Source organism: Periophthalmus magnuspinnatus, chromosome 11, assembly GCF_009829125.3.
Source record: "Periophthalmus magnuspinnatus isolate fPerMag1 chromosome 11, fPerMag1.2.pri, whole genome shotgun sequence".
NCBI classification, from domain to species: domain Eukaryota; kingdom Metazoa; phylum Chordata; class Actinopteri; order Gobiiformes; family Gobiidae; genus Periophthalmus; species Periophthalmus magnuspinnatus.
The window spans coordinates 16,752,170-16,774,458 of NC_047136.2; the positions used below are offsets into that span (position 1 = coordinate 16,752,170).

At 36.3% G+C, this 22,289-nt stretch overlaps 3 protein-coding genes across 3 annotated transcripts in view; 2 read left to right on the forward strand and 1 right to left on the reverse strand.

The window, feature by feature from the left end:
- Positions 1 to 228: 228 nt before the first annotated feature.
- Positions 229 to 6,661, forward strand: c11h6orf47 (chromosome 11 C6orf47 homolog). The gene is made up of 3 exons (XM_033974994.2): positions 229 to 469; positions 732 to 2,002; positions 4,433 to 6,661. Exon 2 carries the CDS (start codon positions 1,136 to 1,138, stop codon positions 1,994 to 1,996), a length of 861 nt encoding a protein of 286 aa, XP_033830885.1. The 5' UTR covers positions 229 to 469; positions 732 to 1,135; the 3' UTR covers positions 1,997 to 2,002; positions 4,433 to 6,661.
- A 2,362-nt stretch (positions 6,662 to 9,023) lies between these two features.
- Positions 9,024 to 15,541, reverse strand: ppp1r11 (protein phosphatase 1, regulatory (inhibitor) subunit 11). The gene is made up of 3 exons (XM_033974996.2): positions 15,255 to 15,541; positions 13,883 to 13,991; positions 9,024 to 12,757 (listed from the first exon to the last, which is right to left on the reverse strand). The coding sequence occupies exons 1-3, from the start codon at positions 15,330 to 15,332 to the stop codon at positions 12,570 to 12,572; spliced, it is 375 nt and encodes a 124-aa protein (XP_033830887.1). The 5' UTR covers positions 15,333 to 15,541; the 3' UTR covers positions 9,024 to 12,569.
- Positions 15,542 to 15,868: 327 nt separating this feature from the next.
- vars2 (valyl-tRNA synthetase 2, mitochondrial) overlaps positions 15,869 to 22,289 on the forward strand; it is a 36,162-nt gene continuing 29,741 nt past the window's right edge. Inside the window, exons 1-7 of the mRNA XM_033974874.2 lie at positions 15,869 to 16,041; positions 16,148 to 16,304; positions 16,826 to 16,907; positions 16,987 to 17,087; positions 18,215 to 18,336; positions 18,417 to 18,483; positions 22,119 to 22,216. Coding sequence (XP_033830765.1) covers positions 16,155 to 16,304; positions 16,826 to 16,907; positions 16,987 to 17,087; positions 18,215 to 18,336; positions 18,417 to 18,483; positions 22,119 to 22,216 — 620 coding nt within the window. The 5' untranslated portion in view covers positions 15,869 to 16,041; positions 16,148 to 16,154. The remainder of the gene's footprint in view (positions 16,042 to 16,147; positions 16,305 to 16,825; positions 16,908 to 16,986; positions 17,088 to 18,214; positions 18,337 to 18,416; positions 18,484 to 22,118; positions 22,217 to 22,289) is intronic.

The window sequence follows — 22,289 nt, forward strand, 5'->3', positions numbered from 1 at the left end:
CAACAGTTCATCTGTTTTTGCAGTCGATGTTTTAATTTAGAAGCCATTTTCAATGTGGTACTGGCTTGAGGGACTAGAATTAAACTTGATGTCAATGAACTATATTTTGCTCATGTCGATTGTTTTACAAGTCATTTTGCGTGCAAAGATTTACACAAGTGTCCTATTTACCACTACATGTTAACGAGCGTGACTTTATTTTGAAGGCACCTCCCCACACCGGTAGTCCTCCTTGTAAACGCCTTTGTCCTTCTCATTAGGAAAAATAATTCGGAGGAAGCACGGGAGGGGTACCTGTGTTGCTCCTCCGCTTCACCTGGATTTTAGATAATTTATAAACACTTATAACCCCATAGCCTGACGTTGTAATCCTACCCGACAGGCCTACAGTAGGTCTGGATCTATAATTGATGCCAGCGGGACGGGGGCTAGCTAGCTTCATCCTAAACTCCAGCTAACGACGCTAAAGGTGAGTGAGCGCTCAGCTGTTCACGAACGTTAGCTTTTGTGTTGGGTAGTGGTCAAAATACTACTCTTAATGTTATTTTCAGTTGCCAGAATTACAACACTTAATATAACTATCTACATAGTTATAGGAATGTTCGTAGAGGAAATTAATAGATTTTTATGTGACTTGCTGAACAACAACACAAATTATGGGCTGCTGCTAGTCGTAATAACATAGTAAACAATGGAATCTACTTTCTCTGACTGTTTTCTTTTGTCAGCAGATATTTGGAGATCAGCGTCAAGAATTCTTCTACAAATCTTCAAAGAACATTTTTACTCTGCATTTTAAAGCCTGGCTAGCTACAATTTTTATTTTTAAGCAGGGTATCCCCAACAATGCACCGTAAAAATCAACCAGATCTTCCAAGCACAGGTGAAAACGGAGAAGAAAATTAACATGCAGACCTGAAACCGAAATTAAATCTTGCATTGTGGACACATTGAGAGTAACGCACAGAAGGAGGTACCCCTTACTAACGCCCTCTGGCTTTTCTGCGAGCCAAAGACGCCCTTTAACTGGCCTAAATCTTGAACTAGTATTACCACTTTCCCAACGACTGCCAGTACATACTTGCATTTGTTAATTTTATTGCGCTTAGTCTGGTTTCAAATACAAAAAATTGCCATGACAGCTGTGGTGGGGAGAGCCTGGGGCTGGGTCCGCTCTTGGGGGAGTAAACCAGGGACTCAACAAGTCCCAGCAACTGTAATAGTGGAGGAGAAGAAGCCTAGCAAAGGATGGACATCTTGGTTATGGTTTTGGACGCGTAAAAGTGACCCAAACGGCAGCAGTCCCGTGGAGGAATTCTGGGAGGCACCAGAAAAGATCCAGCCAATGGAAGTTGAGGAACTCAAAGCAGGAAGACAAGAGACTGATGGGTCTCAGCCTAGATGGTGGAACAGATTACTTCCGACATATTACATCTACTGGCCAAAGAAAGAAACAATAGCGCAACCACAGAGGAAACGTCAAGAGTATGACATCTACGGAACCCCTCCACCTTCACCCACCCCGCCTGTCACCTCCCCATTCCGACTTTTCGTCTCCAGCTGGAAATTGGAAATCATCCCAGAGCATTATGACATCTGCTTCAACTTCCTGCGTCATCTTTTTGACCTATTTGTGGTAGGATTTCTATGGACTGTCTCGACTCCTTCCAAGATTGTTCTGGAGATTTTGGGTGTCCAAGGAGCGATGAGGTTATGGTTTCACGGGATGGCCATGTTTTTCGTGGCCACTATAGGCATGGCGGGTTTACTGGGTTTGATCCGGGAGTACCTGGCGCAGTTTACGCTGGTGTATGGCATCATACAGGCACTGGTAATCTCGGTGAGTGTGAAGCAGAGTGTGCTGTTTGGAGGGGTGGAAGAGGAGCAGATGGAGGAGGAGGTGAAGGAAAAAGTGGAGGTGAAAAAGGACACTAAGGAGCACAGAGGAGGCGTGAAAGCAGTGTCCCCTAAAGAAAAGCTGAAGAAGATAAGTTAAAATTGGGTGAGTATTTTAACATAGATCAAAGGGGACAAATATATTTTGTTACAGGAATGTACTGGCATGTTATCTTATCAGTAGATGCCTAAGCAAAGTCTCAGTCTGTCCTAGTGGTGCCCCCTATTTGTCCCTGGGAGAATAATAATAAGTATTATGCCATAGTGTGTAACATTTAAGGCAAAGCAATAATATCTCCATAGAAACAAGCAGGTGGAGGATCCATCCATTACATAGTGTACCTTTAAATGCATTTTGCTCCAGTGAGCATGATAAAAAAAAATCAGATTGCGATGTTATTGAGATTAAACAACTCCAGTACCATTAACGTTTGAGATAAGACTGAAAGAGCATGTTTGTAGAGGTCTAATCTACAGGGATAACAAGATTTTTGTGGATCATTTTGTTCTTTTCCGAGGGTATTCCATCTATTCTAAATAACTGCTGCAAGGTAATTCTTCCAAAAATGCATAAAAAGAATGCTATATTCATGCATAATAATATGTCTGAAGATACTCTACATACCACAGATCCAAATGTGTATTATAGAACTAGTTTAATCATAGTGCATGGTCACAGTGCAAATCCAAGTCTGAGTTATTTTGATGGTGTAACCACAGCAAACCCAATGTGACCTTCTCTACGAACTGTGAAACCAGCTGAGGCCAGACTAAGACACAAGGATCTATTCTTTATAATCCCCCCAAGCTCAAAATTCACACTTCTCAATATTTCCATGCAGCCATATTTTGATAATAATTTCTTTAGTTTAATTTCTCTCCTCTATTCTAGGCTTCATATTGCATAAGCGTTATAAAGACAAAGGTGGTTTTCATTGTAATGATGCATGCAATAAGCAAGTTCAGGTTCAAAAGTCAAACTTGAAGTGGGTCTCTGCTTCACCATTTACAACAGTTGAGAAATGTGTCAATGACCAATGAAACTGGCGCGTTTCTAAATTCAATTTTTGTGGAATCCTCACTATAATGTATGATGTCCAAGTAATTAACATTCTTTAAAAACAATTCTTGAAACTTTTGAGAACATATCCTAAACATTTCTTCGGGACACACTTCTTTTTACAGTCTTCGCCAAAACTCTTAACTTATCTTTTTTTTTTTTAAATAACAGGATTGAATGATTTCGATTTATAATTTAACAGGCTGAAAGGAATTAGCCGGCAGGCTGCCAAACGTATTTTTGGGATGGTAGACACATCTTGAGCATGTTTTCAACCCACACCTAGTTACATAACACCACAGCATAACACATATTAGAAAAAATATCATAAAGTAGAGGATATTTTAAAGTTACCATGAAATAAGATGGACATGACATAAATACCATCATTCAACAAACACCATCTCACCAACTCACACAAACACAGCAGGCTGCACTCATGAAAAAGATTTGTGTATGAAAATAAGTTAAAAAAGCTCACTTTAGCCAAGCAAATGACCCAGTGTGCCAACTGCACTGCACACTACATATCTTCTCTGATTATTACTTAGTCTAGTCTTTGTCACAGTACAGCATTAAACATGTCTATCTCTATGAATACAACCCAGTGACACCAACAGGCCAAGTTGCAGGACAGATCTGTGGAGAATGTGCTGAGTTTTTCAAGGTAATTTATGGTGTATTTATATGGTTTAGTGTCATACAGTGAAATGTTCTAGGCAAAGTTGTAAGATCTCCATGGAGACAAGCAGATGGCATAAATTCCACCAGAAAAGTTACTAAGTGCACATTTAAAAATACCCCAAAAAATATAAAACTAAGGCAAACTGGTTCCATGGATACAAAAAAACCCACTTTATTTTCAATATTGCAATGTTGTGTTTGTGTTTCATTTTGTCTGTCTCATTTTCCTTAAGGGTATTTTCCTGTCTGCTGTGATGGTTGTGTAACATTGAAATGTAGTCTACTGCAATAACAATATGTAAATTTGTTACCACAAAGCCCTTTAACCTAAACAGACATTACCCTGTAAGATTAATTGCTATTGAAACAAAATTGCAATTTTAATTAACACAATTTGCAAAGGATTTTAAGTTCCATAATTTCCACCTCAAGCAAATACTGTGCCTTTATTCTGCATTAAAAAAAACATCTCTGCCACTACTACTACCTCTACAAGCATGTTCTGAAATACATGTGTTTGTCAGTTTATTGGTCTCTTCCAGTCTTTTTTTCAATGCTCCTGGACAGACATAATTAGAGTTTTGTACAGAGTGCAATTACTAGACCAAATTGGAAATCTAATTGGAATGCTTGTCAGAAAATAAGGAATTAATTAGGGGGAGCAGTGCAATTTGTGGAAATACATTTAATTTAAAAAGTATTGAGCTTTTCTACTGCTATTTGGAAATTTAAATATATATCACAATGCTTTTATTGACCTCACATTGATGTTTTTTTTTTTCTTTCTTGTAGGAGAAGAAGTATTTCCCTCAGCTGTACCAGACCTCCATGTTCAGAGACTGCTCTATCGCTACATCCCTACAGTGGGACTAAAGACTATATTGCACAGAGACTTATTGGAATATCTAATTTATGTCCACCACGATAGTCCTGTATCATAGAGGCATCATTGCATGACATTCATATTGTCACCAGACACCATGCACTGGGCATCGTTCGTGTGCATATTTATAATCAGGGGTTATGTGGGGCTATTTCTCTTAATATATTTGAATGTTCTGGTATGAAAGGAGTGTTAATTGTTTGTTTTATATTACAAATTGTTTTGCTGATTGTCCGTGGATTTTGCCCACATTAGTTTCTGGCAATGCTATTTTATCCATGTAGCACAACCCACAGACAGAGATTGCATTTACCAGTTCATGTTCTGCTTTGTTGCCAAACGATATTCATTTTGGAAAAAGGAGTGATCCTAAGATATAACCCTGTGGAATGCCATAAGGCCCTGTTTTGGAATATATTGGATCCAAGCCACATAAATGTATAAATACTGATTCTTCATGCAAATATTTACTTGCCCAATCATCTGGCATCAGCTAATTTTCTTTAGACAAACAAAAAACCTACAGTAGTTTAACACCAAATAACACAAAATTATTATATTTAAATTCATTTCAGCGTGGTATTATTTAGCAGGATTTATTCAAAATTATCACTAAGTTATATAAATTGGGTATTTTAGAGTTTATATCCATGCTGTAATATTTCCTCAACAAAAACATGCCTGGCTTTCTTATCAGGTTGATCAGGAAGTGCTCCTGTTGTGCTTCTAACGTTTATTCATTTCCCAAACTGCGTGTTTTAGCCTTATTTAATTAGATTGACACACCTCACTGAGATAGTTTCTATGCACTGTAAAAAGACTTTAGGATTTAAAATAATTTTGAGATTTGAACAAAAATGCAGAGTTATACTTCAGGATTTGATTTTTGAGATGGTATCATATGATTTGTTGAATAAAGGTTTTCATTATAATAATTTATAGGTGCACTATGTATCTTTTCTGGCTGGGTGTATCCATGATATTGCTTTGTATAGGTTCCACAGTATGGCATTAAACTTCTATCTGGCATTAAACTTCAATCTGCCATTTAGTCAACCACACGTGACTTGTAGATTGGTTTAATGGCATTACCGATTTGTTTCCATGATGATAGATTAGTTTAATGCCTTACTGGGGAGCATTCCATGCAAAGCAAAAACATCTCCATGGAGACAAACAGGCAGCAGACCCTCACTAGAGATGTTACATAGTGTACCTTTAAGTCCTATATTGATTAATGCAACTTAGGAACTCTGTAGTTGGAAAGAAACACTAACGAGGGACAAAGTGCAACCTACATTGTAAGTGCAATGTATTAATCACTAAAGTGCTGTACAGCCAAAAAGAATATTGGATATACAGATGGAATGTACACCATGCTACTAAGCTAGCTGTGTGTTTGTTAGCATCTGGGCTCATTGTTGTTGGACTCGTAAAGCCACTGCTAATGTTTTATATAGCTTTTATTATTGTTTTGCCTTGATTATACAAAGTTACCGGGGTACATTTTTCTAAAGGAGCTGTTGACGATGTTCCAAGATTTGTTCAGGCCTGTGCAAGTCGAATGCTCAGTTATTTCCATGACAGCAAACTTGTAATGTTTACAACCTCTTACAGTTCAGATGACATGCAGCCTTCTAAACTGTTTAATTCCAGATTGTAAAATTTTGGATTTTTGTGATTTTATGTGCCATATTATTTCATGAATGTGGAGATACCAATAGTGTATAACACCTGTAAACAAGGGCACAATGTTGAAGTGACTAAAATGTTTTTCAGTTTGTAAAGTTCATAAGGTTTGCTCATTTTAATTTCTCTGTAGCATGCCTGAACCGTTTCAACAATACAATTTTCACTACATTTTGTAATGTTAATATGGAAGTCTATGAGTGACATTGACACAGCAAATTATACACAAACTGACAATTAAGTATTCATAACACTGCATTTTAACCCTGTTAACTGTTTAACACAGTTTTGGCCTTTTTTCTCTTTGTTTAGTAGGTTCCGAGTTCACCTTCATCAGAAAAGGGAACTGGGAAAAGAAAAATTCTGAATCTTATGAAGTTTGCCTGAAATATTCCACAGTATGGCCTTTAACGGTACAAATATTTATTCAATTACAGTTTTTTGTTGCTAAAATATGATTCCCCTCTCCACAGATTTGACCTGTAACTTTGAGTGGTGGTGAGTTGCAAGAGGCAAGAGAGAAAAGTTACATGTATAACACCGTGTACTTTGGAATACACCAAAACATCCATTCAATGTTTTGGTAATAGAACAATTCATATTTTTGCAGTTGTGCAACGGTTCTACCTATTGTCACAGATCTTTTCTTTAAAATGAATCTGATTAATCTGCTTAAATTTCCTTTAAAAGATCCATAAGTAATGTTTGAACAATGTTTGCCATAGATTTCTAAAGAGAATGCTGTTTCTGTCATTATATTTAGGCCCAAGCCCCTACAGGGCATAGGGCCTATTGCTTCTGCAACGATGAGTGCATGGGCGTATCCTAGCAACCTATGCCTTAGGCATGGGATATGCATATTTGTTCATTGCTAACATGTCATCGTCAACATTGAGTGGGCAAAGCAGGTTTATTAGGTTTATTACTGCTAAAATCAATGGAAATCAATGGGAGGTCAATGGGCAACCCCAGCGTGAAGTTTACATAAGTTAAGGTGAACTCAGTTCAAAGATCAGTATTGTAAACGTAAATGCTCTCACTGGAATGAATGGAGTAGTTTTACATGGGTGCTGATTTTGGGGGGAGGGGCAACATACAAAGTTGCACTTCTCACAACTTCGTGTCCCCCGTTGCCCCCTGCCCTGACTCCAGTATCCTAGCAACCTATGCTGTAGGCATATGGATATGCAACATCATAACTGTCAACATTGAGTCAATGGGCGAAGCATCCTGATGGGAAAATTTACAAATTTTCGTACATTTCAAAGTCTTATCACAACTTATTACCTTTATTGAGGAACATGAAATTTGGCACAGTGACTCTTCAGGTTGTCCCTGTCAAAAAATTTTAGGGGCCAAGTTTGTATTTTACATTGTGTTGCCATGGTGATGCCTCAAAACCCATGTTATTACATTTTGTGCATCAGCGCGTCCAATGTGTGTACACTTTATTTAGTGACAAGTACAGCCATGAGCCGCAATAAAATGCAGGTAAGCAGCATGTTAACGCCACCCTCAGGAAGTGCCAGGTCGGCCGAGTGCGAAGCGTGGCCCGCAAGGGCCGTTCGATGCCGCTTGCAACTTTAATTTCATATTTGTTTTAAACAATTACAGTTTAGCACTTCACTGTGTTCATAATTTCAGATGGAGGGCCACGACCAATGCAATTCTATAGAAGATTTACTGTGTTTGAAAGAAAATATTTGTGTATTTAAATTGCCTGTTTAATATTTTTCCATCAATTTCAACTGAATATAACTTTACAAAAAATAAAATAGGCTACAAAATAAAAACTGAGGAAAATATTTTTGAGACGCATCAAGTCATCTCAAGGTCTGTGTCCATGTCAAGCCTATTTTATCAAGTCAAGTCTCAAATCACCAAAATAGTGACTCAAGACTCCATACCTCTGGCCTTGGCTGCTGTATGTCCTTAATGTATCTCCAGGCATTGAGCTCCCTCCAGTGGAACATTTTGTTATTACAGACTACTTTTTCCATTCTGGTATTCTGTAGTCCCTTCTTTAAGAAGATCAAATTGAATTTCTTCAGTTCACACGAATAAGATGTTCTTTAATTAATATTTGTTTAGTTTCAATTTGCAAAATAATTAGTGACTTTGAGTTGAATTATACTGTTTATATTGTCTGCCCATGTCCCAGGCCAGTAGAAATAAACACACCCTTTGTCGATTTGGTCTATGTGTTACCATTTCAAAACAGTTAAAGGTCCTAAATTATGCAAAATTGATTCTTGTGAGCTTTTAGCCATAATAATAATAATTATTATTATTATTATTATTATTATTAGTAGTAGTAGTAGTAGTAGTAGTAGTAGTAGTAGTAGTAGTAGTAGTAGTAGTAATAGTAGTAGTATTGTTATTAAATGCAGATTTTCCATTAATCTGGCATAATAATTGTAAATATATGGTAGCATTGTTGGAACATGTTTTAAGTTTAGAGGGCTGAAACAAATATTACCTTGCTTACCTGTATTTAATCCCACATGGAGTTATGAACATTTGGAATTTATAATACAAGAAAACATTTGGAAAAGTAGTTGTAGTCCTTATTAACCACTAGAGGGAGGTAAATCTCATTAAGTCTATAATAATTCTATATTTTTGTTTTTACCGAGATATTTATTAAACTACAGGTTAAGGTATCAAAATATCACATATGAAACAAGTCTTATTCATGACTAGGACTAATATAAACTTATATGGAATTTGAAATGTGTTAATACTTTAAAATACATTGTTTTAATTTCATAGATGAACTTAAAATAACATTTCAGACAGTTTATCCCTGTATCACAGTTGAAAACTTTAATTCACATTAAATTGCTCTCATAAGCTCAACAGTATATACAGAAAGGTGCGTTACAGCACAACAACAATGTACATATATAACAGATCATACAGAGTACAGTGGCCCGCATGGAAACACAAGTGTCATCACAGCCCAAAATCAAAATCAGTGAATTCAGAGGAAGATTTGGCCAAAGCTGAAGCATGAATACAAATCATGCATCTTCTGTTCCTTAACCCCTTTTGTGGATTTGCAAATGTATTATTATTATTATTATTTTATAATGATTGTGCCACACATGATCTCCCAATTAAAGAATAAAGTCACACCACACAAAATATCACACTTCAGGGATTGTCTTTAAAAACAAACAACTAACTAAATTGGTGAAAATAATCAGGCAAATTAAGACTCTAAGTCTGTGCTGTACAAATGTAAATGATCAATTACAACCGTGTTTAAAATATTACAAGATCAAATCAGGTGTTATAAATATATACTTATGGAGGTGTGTTCTAGTGACATTAAATAATGATTACATATCAAATTATACATATGATCCCCATTTTAAAGGTCCCATATTAATACACACAAAATGACTTGTGAGCTTTTAGCCATGTTTGGATGTTGTTACCTAATGATAAATGTACCCAGAGTTGTATTTTGTTTCATTCACACGGGTTAGAGTAAGTCTGCATTATTGGGGTGTCAACATCACAACATAGAACAGAGCATTTTGAGCTTTAGAGATGTAATCAAGTGGTAGTTTTAAAGTTAACAACCATTTTAAAATGAAAATATTTACTCTATAATACATTAGAATAACAATAAATAGTTGATTCTAGTGAAGGTGTATGAAGTTTTAAAAACAAGGGAGCGCGTCCTACATCACAAACTCAGCCTAAATATGTAAAATTATTGTGTTAAACATGTGTCAATGAAACAAAACACAACTCCAGGTATGTTTTTGATAAGGGTACAACATTATAACATAGATCAAAAATGTATGTAATATAGGCCTTTTAACATTTCAACTTTGAATTGTCTGAGCCTCCAAGTTCAAACGGCATAGCATGGATTTCAACCACTTTCAATTTATATGTGTGTATTTTACTGTACTATTTAAAGGATCATGTTTGATAAAATATTATACTGAAAAATTATATTTCAATCCCACTAAGTTCTCACTCTAGCCCACTGCATGTAAAGTATCAGCTGGTTCAGAAAAACAAAATTAGCAAATAAATTATGAAAAAAGTGAAATTTGTACATGACACACGGTCAGGCAGCGCTTATGGTCAAAATATGTATGGCATTTTTGTACATGTACTGTAGTTACTGAAGTAGTTTTGTTTTGAAGCAGATTATAAGTGTACTCAGCATTTTATTCAATTAATTTCATGCTATTTCGTTTGCATTTGTCTGTTGAATACTTTTATATTACTTATTAAGCTTTACCAAAATATCAATACAGCTTTATTGCAACAGTCTGAATTCATTTTTTCTTCTTCTATTTACCAAACTGGCACTTACTTTGTGTCCAGGTTAAAAATATATTTACTAAACTTTTCATCTTAAAGGTACACTGTGTAACTTTTCTGTTGGAGGGTCTGCTAAGATTAATCCCAATTGAATCGAAATTGCACTGCACTGCAATGGAAGCAATTAGAAAAATCACAAAAGGCTGCAATCTTTTGAAGTACCATAATTTCCTCCATAAACAGCAAAATCTCCTGTCTTATTCTGCATAAAAACTGCTAACCCTGTAGTTTAGACAAACATGTACAAACATGTTCTGAAGTGTGTTTCTTGTGTCTTTCTTTCTGTCAGTTCTTCTGTACATGTTGTGAAAATGTGAACTTTGAACAGAATCCTATTACTAAAACATAAATCACAAATCTAATCGTAATCACAATGTGTTCCACTGTGAATTTTTTTTCCAATTGTTCAGTCCCAGAGTCTGCCACTTGTCTCTATAGAGATGTTACTGTTTTGTCTAGTATGTTTTAGTTTTATTATTATTTATTATTATTATTTTATTTTTCACCTAGTATGTTTCACTGTATGCTATTACACTTTTCCAAGGTATTTTTGAGAAATAAAAACTATTTATTAAATATAATCTGGAAGTTAAATGCCCTACTGTGAACATTCCAGGCAAAGCAATAACATCACCACGGAGACAAGCAGGTGGCAGGCCCCCACCAGAAAAGTTTCATAGTGCACCTTCAAGTAAGTTTTTGTTTTGTTGTTTTTTTGTTATTTCCAATTTGCAGAAGGAGAAATGTAATGTTTTGACAACATAACAGGGCTGCACGATAATTACAAAAAGATTCTTTCTTATTCACTTAAGTTTTTTATAATACTTGTCCAAGTCCTTGAGACATTAAAGAAGACATATTATGTTTTGTTAGTTAGTATTAAACTGCTAAAACATATGGCGAGGATTATTCTACATTATGCTCATTACATTTGGCTGCAAAATTAATCTACAACAGCTTAATAACAGAAAAGAGTCCACGGACTTTCTCTTCAAAATTGCAGAAGCCACCTCTTTATTTTTCCATTGATGAGTCTGTCTTGTTGGCTACACTACATTTTTTAACATGGAGTATGAATTTTTTAAATAATTGTAACCAGGGCAAGGAGTGGAGATGGGGGGTAGGTAGGGTATTTTCTGAACATTTAATCCTCAAATACAGTACAATATAGGAATGCTCAAACACGCATGAATCAATCAAAAAATAACCTTGACTAAAACTAATGATGAATGAACAGTTATGACTAGGACTGTAGTTGACTGAAGAAATGCTTTGTCAACTAAAACACACGCTGGCCGATCGGTTAGGCCACTAAAAAGGGGGCGTGGCCAAAGCTCTCAAAACAATTACGTATCTCTATGTATCTGACCCAAACGCCCCTCACAAGACTACACCTGCACAGGAGTTCATGCAAAAATAACTATGCAGAGAAAAAAGTACTAGGAAACAATGCACTTCAAATGGCATCTGTAAATCATGAGTTTAAGCTGCCTTTTTACATTTAATACTAAAAAATACCAAATCTTCAGCTCACTCACTCATTAACTTCTCATTTCTGCTGTTGTCCCAGATAAGTCCTTATCAACTAAATAAAATAATTAGTTGACTAATGCAAATTTTGGTTGACTAAGACTCCATTGACCGACTAATTGACTAAACAACTAAAGACCAACAGCCCTAATTATAACATGGGAAAAACTAATAAAAGTCTATTTTACATAATATGTCCCCTTTAATTTGAATATATAGAATTCCATATTGGCTTTGATCTGTTGCAGTTTTTCCACTATTCATTATAACAGTTCAATACTGTATGTTTTGTCATCTGTGCAGCCCTCTTTAGTCTAATAGTGAATCTGGTGAGGCAGCTCAACCAAATGGACCATGTGTGGGCTGCTAAAAGCTCAACAATGGCTTAATGCAATATGGATGTATTCTGGGAGATGGAAACTATTGTCAAACTAAAGTCAAGTGCGGAGTTGTGTGCTCTCTTCTGTGTGAGTGTGTTCAGTGCGCGTGTGTCCCTCCAGAGTTAGGGGGCGCCTCATTGCCCCCTGTACCCCCCGTGTGCCCGTGGCCCCTCCTGCCGTGTCCCATGATGCAGTGCGCGCTTCCACAGCCCTCATCGTCATCCTCGCCTTCGCTTTCGGAGGAAGACTCGCCAAACTGCCTGGGTTTCTCGTAGATACAGCAACCTGTGGACAAAACGCATACGAGTATTATGTTTAGTGTTGTCACGATACTAAAATTTCAAATGCGATTTTGATAAGGAACAGATTCAGTACTCAATGCAGATTCCAATACCACAATGATAATAAAAAAACAAACAAGAGAATTAGACAATAGAATGTGATTTTCAACATTTCACTGTACTCTCTTTTATATTACCATGTAGCCTTCTATCTTTGTAATCCCTCAGTCGTCCATATTGGTTCCATAATGGTCCATGGGCGTATACTAGTCTATGTGTCTTATACTTGTTCTGATAAAGCTCAAGATCATGCTAAAGCTCTTCAGGAAAGGTTAATTTCTGCCATGTGAACATGTTTGTACAGATCTAAACTACAGGGTTAGCAGTTTTTATGCAAATTGGACAGGATTTCATTGACCATTTTTTACTTTAAACAATATAGTCTATATTCAAGCATATATATATATAAAAAACAAAAAACATTCACAGTAAGATCTTTTTCGATGCCCACCTCTGTAGGTTAATTCTCCTACTCCCTAGGTACTCTATCAGGTGCTCCTGGGTATGATCCTTTCAGAGTAGACATTTCTGTACGAAAACAGTGTTGTTTGCAGTTGTGTTATTGCTGTTCTTTTCCCTGTCCTATTGACTGTTTTACACGAACTTGCTGGCTAGAATCTTTACATATTTACATTTTAAATGCTCATTAATACACACTGTCCCTTTTACAAATAAATAAAATTACAAATAAGAAAATAACTGCAGAGACAGCTGTAGTATTATGTCGGCATGTTTAAGGCCTAGTGGCCACTGTCCAAGCCAGACCCCTGAGTGCAGACATCCATTTCCCACGACCTCGAAGGAAATCAAGATGGAGGAGAGGAGCAGGCCGGGGCCAGGACAGATATGAAAAGAATATACTTTTATCAGCTCATCATCACTCAGCTCATCAGATTCTGACCACTAAAGGACTAAAATAGCAGCTGTATAAATAACCTGAACATGTTATCGTGCTGCAGTCTGATGTATGAGATCAAAAGAGTGGATAAAACAGGAAAACCATGTTTGACATGAAGCATAAAAACCCAAGAATTTTTAGTCTGTTCTTCAAGCCTTGCAGATAACTTACACTTTGAAGACCTTCTCCCCAGGTGCTCATTGTCCACTGTGTCGCTGGACCACTCCACCTTCTTCTCCGTCTTCCTCTTCCTCAGTTTGATTGTCAGGCTGCGGCCCTCCTGTAACATCAGTGCAACTACTTTACACAGAATCGAACTGTAAAACTATTTTTAGGAGCGACCAGAGATGTAACAATAACCAAAATATTTTCACCATCATAATATATCAAATTACAAGTCTCTTTGCTTAAATTCATTCTTACAGTGCAGCAACAGCTAAAAAAACAGAGGAAACAATACAGTAATACGATACAGTACAATAATTTCCATACAGACTACATAAAGAAACAACTTAATAAGCACTTTTAAATCTTAATTCTTTGGATTATGACAAAACAAAAGACTTGTCAAGGCTTTTTAAAAAGAAAAAGTAGCATATTCACAATATCATACCATGAGATGTACATTATGAAAAAATTAAACAGAAAGATTTGGATATTGTTAAATCCCTAGTAGTTGCTGTAAAAATATTAGGACATCTTTGGCAAAGTCTGTTCATACCTTCATTAAAGGAGGTAACAATATGAAATCTCACAGTACAATATTGCAGCATTATTAATTTCACGCTACAATGTTTGTTATGATATTGTGGAAAGAGGCAGAAAATAGAATTGCTACTTTTTTCCTTTTAAAGCCAGGACAAACCTTTGGTGGGAATTATTTATGTCATATTAATATAAAAATGCTTAATAACAGTTATTTCTTTATGTAGTCTGCACTGAAATGCCACAAAGAATCATGGTCTACACATTTCGTTGTTGCTGCAGCAAAATAATGCATTTAAGCAAGGTATTTTTTTTTATTCGATTTACTTGTCCACACACCCCTACATTTGTCATAATTTATCGAATAAAAAGAGTCAAGATGCAGAAATAATCCAATGTTGTCCATATACAGTTGGAATAATATGATAATATCTTTACTTTAAAAAAATAAAACATATTTTATAACAGCAGTTCACAACATGTCACAATAAGACAGACATATATTGATTTGACAGTGGGGAAATTCACTAGGTATTGTGCAAATTGTTCACATACCTTATTTAATTGTGGTCTAATCTTACCTAACTGATGCAAAATTAAGTTGCCATCATCTGAACGACTACAGTAAATGAGTACGGTGTTATAGATTTCATAGGATTACTGATATCCACCATCTCTTGCATGTTATGTCGCACATATTAATTGGTAATAGCATTATTGCATTATCTCTGGTGGCCTTTTTACGCATCGCCTCGTTTTGTTCCCTTACACCAGACACATGGATGTTTAGTACAGCCTACACTAGTACAGTGTGGATCCGCTGTACCCGGGCCGTTACCTGTTGGGGTGGTGGCGGGGTGTTCGTCTGCACCGTCTCCGTGATCGTCTCACTGGATGTCCCGGGGACCTCCGCCATCCCTGCGCCGTGTCCCTGCACCAAACAAAACGATAGCACGGCCCGTCAGTTCTTGGTATACGATGGAGGGGTGCAAAGCATGTAACGCTGCAGCCAAAGTGTATGTTTCGTTCTCTAAAATTTCTAAAATGCTGATGATTCAGGGGAGGTTAGCTCGAATGCTAAACAGATAGCAGGAGGAGGATAGAGGGATGGGACCACATGTCAAGTGTAAAACTATACAGCCTTACTGCCTTCGGAAGTTCCATAATAGTTCAAAGAAATGACAAAAAAATTAGCAGAACTTCCACTTCAAACGCAGAAACTCAAGTAAATACGCGAAATAATTTCTTTATGAAAAATACTAGATGGATTAAATACTACTACACTTGTTTACTGTATCCCAAAGCTGTTTGTATTTTATTTTGATAACATAACCGGATGTGCACTTATTACATTATTTTTTAAAACTTTACTAATGGAGTCAGAGGGGAAGATATTTTTAGACGGACCACTTCCGTTTTGTCCGAAAACTTGTAAAAACTGTCTCATTTTAACAACAAATACATTAGGACATAAAGCCAAGCATGTAATGTCGATGTAATACAGTTGCAATTTTACTATCAATCAGTTATTTGATTATGTAGATAAGAAAATGTGATACTTTACTGTTAAACGCGTTGCAGAAAGGTCGTAGGAGACATGTATGCTCATTCTAAAGTGAAACACAGTGAGTATCTTAAAATTATTATTTCCACATTATTACAGATTAATACATTATGCACCCTATTATTTGTTATAGAACCATACGTTTAATTTATCTCTTTCTTGTGTAGTGTTTAGATGAAGATGTGGAGGACTGGACTTGTCTGGAGAAGATGCACTTGCAGACTTCATACCACCTGCTCTCCAAAAGCATCCAATATCCCCAGACCACAAGCTGAAAAACAAAAACGTAAAAGGGAACGGGAAAAAGCCATTTTAACCAGTCAGGTATGAAGATTGTCATTTATTTTGACACTAAAATCAACAGAGGTGGGTAGGAAAATTTGTACTTAATTAAGAGCAATGTTACTTCAAAATAATATTACTCAAGTAGAAGTACAAAGTAGTGGTCCAAGAAATTGTTAAGAGTAACTTAAAGAGTAACTTTCAGGACATAACATCTGATTTGTAATTTGAAGTTAATGTCATTTGAAGGACAGACTATTAAATAAAGCTCAAAATGTGGTATTTTCAAATGATAGACAAAAATGAGTCAAACTCAGCTATATTAAAAAGAGTGATGCAAGAAACACAAATGCTTTCATATCATTTCATATTGTCAACATAAAGCTTTAGACTTACAGTGGGAAGTATAACCCAAACTTTTACTCTTCTTGAAAAGTACAATTTCTTTTAAAAAAAAAGTTACTCAAGTAAATGTGACTGAATGCTCACCTCTGAAAGTCAATCTCTGTATGTCATCATTTACTGTTATAATTAAAATAAAATAAATAAAATTTTGATTTCAGTCTACAAAAATTGAGGGACTGAATTGGACTGAGAAGGAGAGAATTGTATATACAGCCCAAACTCCACCTGGAGCGAAGAAAGGTGTGGAAATTGCCATATCGGAATTTCATTTATTGTGTAGCTGAAAATAAGGCAAATATGCTCATAATCCATTTTGCAGATACCAGTGTACCTTACCCTGCCGCCTACAGCCCAGACTATGTGGAATCCAGCTGGTACCAGTGGTGGGAGAAGGAGGGGTTCTTCAGACCGGAGCACCAAGTGAGATACTTGCTTTGTTTTGTTGTTTAGTTTTACATCTGTTTATGCATCAGACATACAGAGATTTATGTCTGGCGATAGTATGATTATAGTAATACGATATAGTAGTTTATTGAGGAAAAATAACAATTTACGCATAAGCACTTTGAACACAAATAAAGTCAGATTTAGTCAATATGTCCATAGACATAATACATGCAAAACTCACAATTACTTGGGTCATAAGCAAAATCATGTTTTTGTACTTTAAAAAGACAAGGAACTGTAGAGAAAGTATGGACTTTATTATTAATAATAATAATGAATTATAATAACCACTGAGGACTACACAAATTTGAAGGGCAGAATGATAGACCATATCATTCAGAATTGTATTGTTGTATTGTTTATTCAATTGACAATAACTGTAATCAATATTAAAAGCCAATTAATTACACAGCTCTATTGACAATTGGTAACTTAGTTGATAAAAACATTTAACTTGAAAAGTGCCTTGCATACTGTAGTTTTGCCCTTATGCAAGATATTTTACCCACTTAACCACTGTCTGTGTGCAATAATGTTTATATAAATCTGTGAAAGAGCTTGCCCACCAAAACCTATGGCTCATTTCATTATTGTGTAATATCAGCAGCTTCTCTGTTAGAACTTTGATTGCTTTATCTAGGGCTGTAAGCCAGTAGTCGTTTAGCTGATTAATCAGCGGATGGTGTCTCTTTAGTCAACCAAAATTTGCATTAGTCGACTCGTCATTTTATTTTAATTTTATGGATTTATGTGGGAGAGCAACAGAGATTAGTGAGTGAGTTAGCTGAAGACATTGTATTTTTTGGTATTTATATGTAAAAGTCTGATTAATTTCATGATTCACAAGTTTAATCTATCTTTATTCAAAGACATTGTTTCTCAGTACTTCTTCTGCATAAATATTGTTTTTGCATGCACTGTGTGCAGGCCGGTGTAGTCACCTGAGTGCAGTTTGGGTCAGATGCATAGAGATATAATATTTTTGAGAACTTTAGGCATGCCTCCTTTTTACTTGACTAATTGATCGCGAGGACATGTCTTTAGTGGACCAACAATTTCTTTAATGAAAAACAGCCCTAACTTTATCCTCGTCATGACAGGAGAATGTACCCCATGCCGTGGAGTGTGTCTTCTCCTTGTGTATTCCTCCTCCAAACGTGACTGGCACTCTGCACCTGGGCCACGCTCTGACTGTGGCTGTGGAGGACGCGCTGGTGCGATGGTACAGCTCCACATGGAAAAGCCTCATACATGATTCATTAAGAGCGGATATTCTTAACACTGTGTCCATACTGTGAACAGGAGGAGGATGCAGGGCCACAGGGTGCTCTGGCTCCCCGGCTGTGACCACGCGGGGATTGCAACACAGGTGCGAGAATCATATCTGTAATTATCAATATGTATTTTGGAAAAGTTGGCAGCTCTAACAACTACAGACCTATAGCTCTGGCCAGTATAGTCTCAAAAATCATTGAATTAATCTTGCTTGACAGGATCTCCCACTGTATTAAATCCACAGACAATCAGTTTGGGTTTAAGGCTCTGCTGGGCACAGACATGTGTATATATGCTCTAAAAGAGATTATTGACAAATACAGGAGGCAGAACTCATCAGTTTTTATGTGTTTTTTAGATGCATCCAAGGCATTTGACAGAGTGAACCACCGAAAATTATTTATGAAGTTGATGCAGAAAGGTGTACCCAAATATATTGTGCGTATTTTAATTTATTGGTATGGACAGCAGACAGTGCAGATTAAGTGGGGAAACAGGGTTTCTGCCCCATTTAGAGTCACCAATGGGGTTAGACAAGGAGGAATCTTGTCCCCAGTTCTGTTCAACTTGTATTTAGATGAACTGTCTACAAAGCTCAAAAGATGTAAAACTGGATGTGTGGCTGGGAATTTTGTCCTCAATCATTTAATGTATGCAGACGACTTGGTTGTGTTTAGTCCGAGCACCGCTGGGTTACAGCAGCTACTCAACATCTGTTCAGCTTATGGTGTGGAGTATGACATCAAGTATAACGCAACTAAGAGCATGATCATGATTTGCAGGACTAAAGAGGATAAACACATGCGGTATCCTGATTTTTGCCTGTCTAATGTTGTATTGAATGTTACAGCTAAAATTAAATATCTTGGGCACATCATCACTGCGGACATGGCAGATGATGATGATATTTATAGACAATGCAGGATGTTGTATGCACAAGCTAATACTCTTCTGTTCAAGTTCGGTTCATGCTCTGATGATGTAAAGTTAATGTTATTTAAATCATATTGCACACCACTATACACTGCCCACCTCTGGACTCAGTACAAAAAAGCCAGTCTACAGAGGCTGCAGGTGGCTTATAATGACGCGTTGCGGGTGCTCTTGAGGAGGCCACGATGGACCAGTGCGACTGAATTGTTTGTCACCGCACGTGTGAATACATTGCAAGCTGTACTGAGAACTTTAATGTACAGGTTTATCTGCAGACTGAACAAGTCAGAAAATGAAATTCTACTGTCACTCACAAGCATAAGATGCAGTGCAATTCGCTACCAATCCAGAATGTGGAGACACTGGTATGGTTGTCTTTTTAAAACATAGATGTTTGTTGTTTTGTATTGTTGCTGTCTGTCTGTTTTTTGAATGGACCACGAGTCCGAAATAAAGATGAATTGAATATTTTATTTCCATATTATTGGGTATTTGAACTGTAAATCTAGTTTTGGTTTAAACCATAGTCATTTAGTCTTTGTCTGGTCATGATCTGAACCACACCTTGATTATATATGTGATCTTACTGAACATATTTGGCTGAAAAAAGTGCTGTTATTTATCACAGTTCAAAGGGATATGACTATTAGGAAACAACTGCCAGGAATTGATACTTTACAGTGACATCATGCTGGGAATGTTCTACATGTATCTCCATGGTGGAATGTTCAGCAGTTACCACGGTGACACAATACACACATTAGCAAAAACTGTCAAAAAAGAAAAAAATACAAAATGGATTTAAATAACACATTTTCAGGGGGCTGTGATCAATATGATTGTTTGTGGTTGTGCTAAGGTGATTTTCAACAAAAAACGTGAGAGTGACGAACTGGAAAACTTTTTTTTATTTTTTTTATTTATTTTTTTATTTTATTTTGAAGAACACCCAGTGACATAGAAACACATACAATATTTACAGCTTACTATTTACAGAGAAAGTTGTGTTGATGTGTAAAAGTGTTAGGGGGGGGGGGGGGAGTACAGTACGGTACCTGCATTATTCTGTCTTGGTTGGTTTTCTTTGTAAATATGCGTGTGTGCGTGTGTGTGTGTGTGTGTGGGGGGGGGGGGGGGGTGAGTGTATGAGTGTGTGTGTGTTAATAATAAAAGTAAAGATAACGATAACAGGTTTTATTATTGCTGTCATACTCAGTGTTGGTCAATATTGCTCTATGTTAGTTTTGTGGTCCTAATGGGGGTATTGGTTATTTAGATTTAAATGTAAAATGTGTGTGCATGCGTGTCCTGTACAATGCATTAAAAGAGGCAAGGTTTTGGTGAGCCCGCACTCAAGGGGCAGTACCCCCTAGCAACGCGCCCATTCCTTGCTAACCCTAATCTTTTTATGTATTTGTTGTCAATTATTATTATTATTGATTAATAATTAATTTATTATGATTAATAATTGTTATTATTGTGTATTTATTTATATATATATATATATATATTATATGTGTGTATATTTAAATTATTATTTAATAATTCATGTTCTTTATTTTAATATTTAATATGTGTGTTTATATTCATCCATTTATTTATCTCCATCAGAACCACAAATTAATTCAATAAATAAATTAGTTAATGAATAAGGCAATAATAATGACAATAATAGTAGTGACAGCAACAATAGAAACGTGTACATACAATGAAAACAATAACACAACAATAATAGTGATATACAGCAATAGTGGTGGTATGATTGCAATTATTGTAATAAAGTTTACATAATGTCGTGTGTGTGTGTGTCTTTGTAGGAATGGGGGTGTGTATAGGAGTGTGCGTAGCATTCTCATAATTACTATGTTAATGGTGTTATAATAGTCTATTGGTGGAGTTTATGTTGTTGATATTGATGACTGATTGAAAACAATATTGAAGTGGTTTATGAATGGTGTCCAGGTTTCCATGAAAGACGGTATGTCATCCTCAAAGTATGCTGTCATTTGAGAGGTTGAAATGTGATGGATGAGCGAGTTAGACCAGTGTTTGATGTTTATTGACTGTTTTGATTTCCAGTTTTGTAGAATTATTTTCTTGGCGATAGTTAGAGATGTCAACAAACTGTTTTTATATTTAGGTGGTATGGTGAAAGTTGTAATAATGCCAAGTAAACATAGGGATGGGGAGGGAGGAATTCTGCAGCTCAGGATGTCTGTGAGTTTGTGTGTAACTGTGTTCCAAAAACCCTGAACTGGTGAACATTCCCAGAGTGCATGTAAATAAGTGTGACGAACTGGAAAACTGTTGACTGATGCCAACTAGGTTGTCATTATTATTTTATGTGTAAGAGACTTGTTTAAGAGCACAGATTAACCCGTTGTAGTTCCAGCTAAATCAGTTCTTTCTGGTCATATTGTTCAGATTAAAGTCTAACTTGAGTGTCTAAGCTTCAGACAGGCCAGTGTATATATGATGACGTCAGCTGCAAAGTATACATTTTTTTCAATCAGAGTCACTAGCAATGCAAACCTACAACTTCCAAAATTAGCAAGTGACATTTTCTAAAAAAGAATCACAAAGTTGATATAAAGAAATAGACTTTGCAACTTTGATCAAAACCATGTTTTATTGTGGTTTAACATCAGAGAGTAGCTTCAGTATCAGGTACAGTGTCATTCTAATTCATTCAATACATGTTATTATAAATGTAAGTACAAAAATGCTGCCAAAGTATGAGTAATATCCAGTATTAAGTGGGCTGTGATAGATATATATATTATTTTCCTTTTGTAGACTGTGGTGGAGAGGAGACTGCTGAGGGAAAGGGGGAAGAGGAGACAAGACCTGAGCAGAGAGGAGTTCCTGCAGGAGGTGTGGAACTGGAAGAATGAGTGAGTCCATACAACAGAGTCATATATTCTACTCAAGACAATAAGGTACCGGTGTTTCATATTGGTACTGTCG

Bases quoted from the DNA above. Each gene is read 5' to 3' on its own strand.
- c11h6orf47 (XM_033974994.2), top strand. From the start codon at position 1,136: ATGACAGCTGTGGTGGGGAGAGCCTGGGGCTGGGTCCGCTCTTGGGGG.
- ppp1r11 (XM_033974996.2), bottom strand. From the start codon at position 15,332: ATGGCGGAGGTCCCCGGGACATCCAGTGAGACGATCACGGAGACGGTG. The intron at 13,992-15,254 runs GTAACGGCCCGG...CTGATGTTACAG, and splicing joins CCCCGCCACCACCCCAACAG to GAGGGCCGCAGCCTGACAAT. The intron at 12,758-13,882 runs GTAAGTTATCTG...TTTTGTCCACAG, and splicing joins GGGGAGAAGGTCTTCAAAGT to GTTGCTGTATCTACGAGAAA.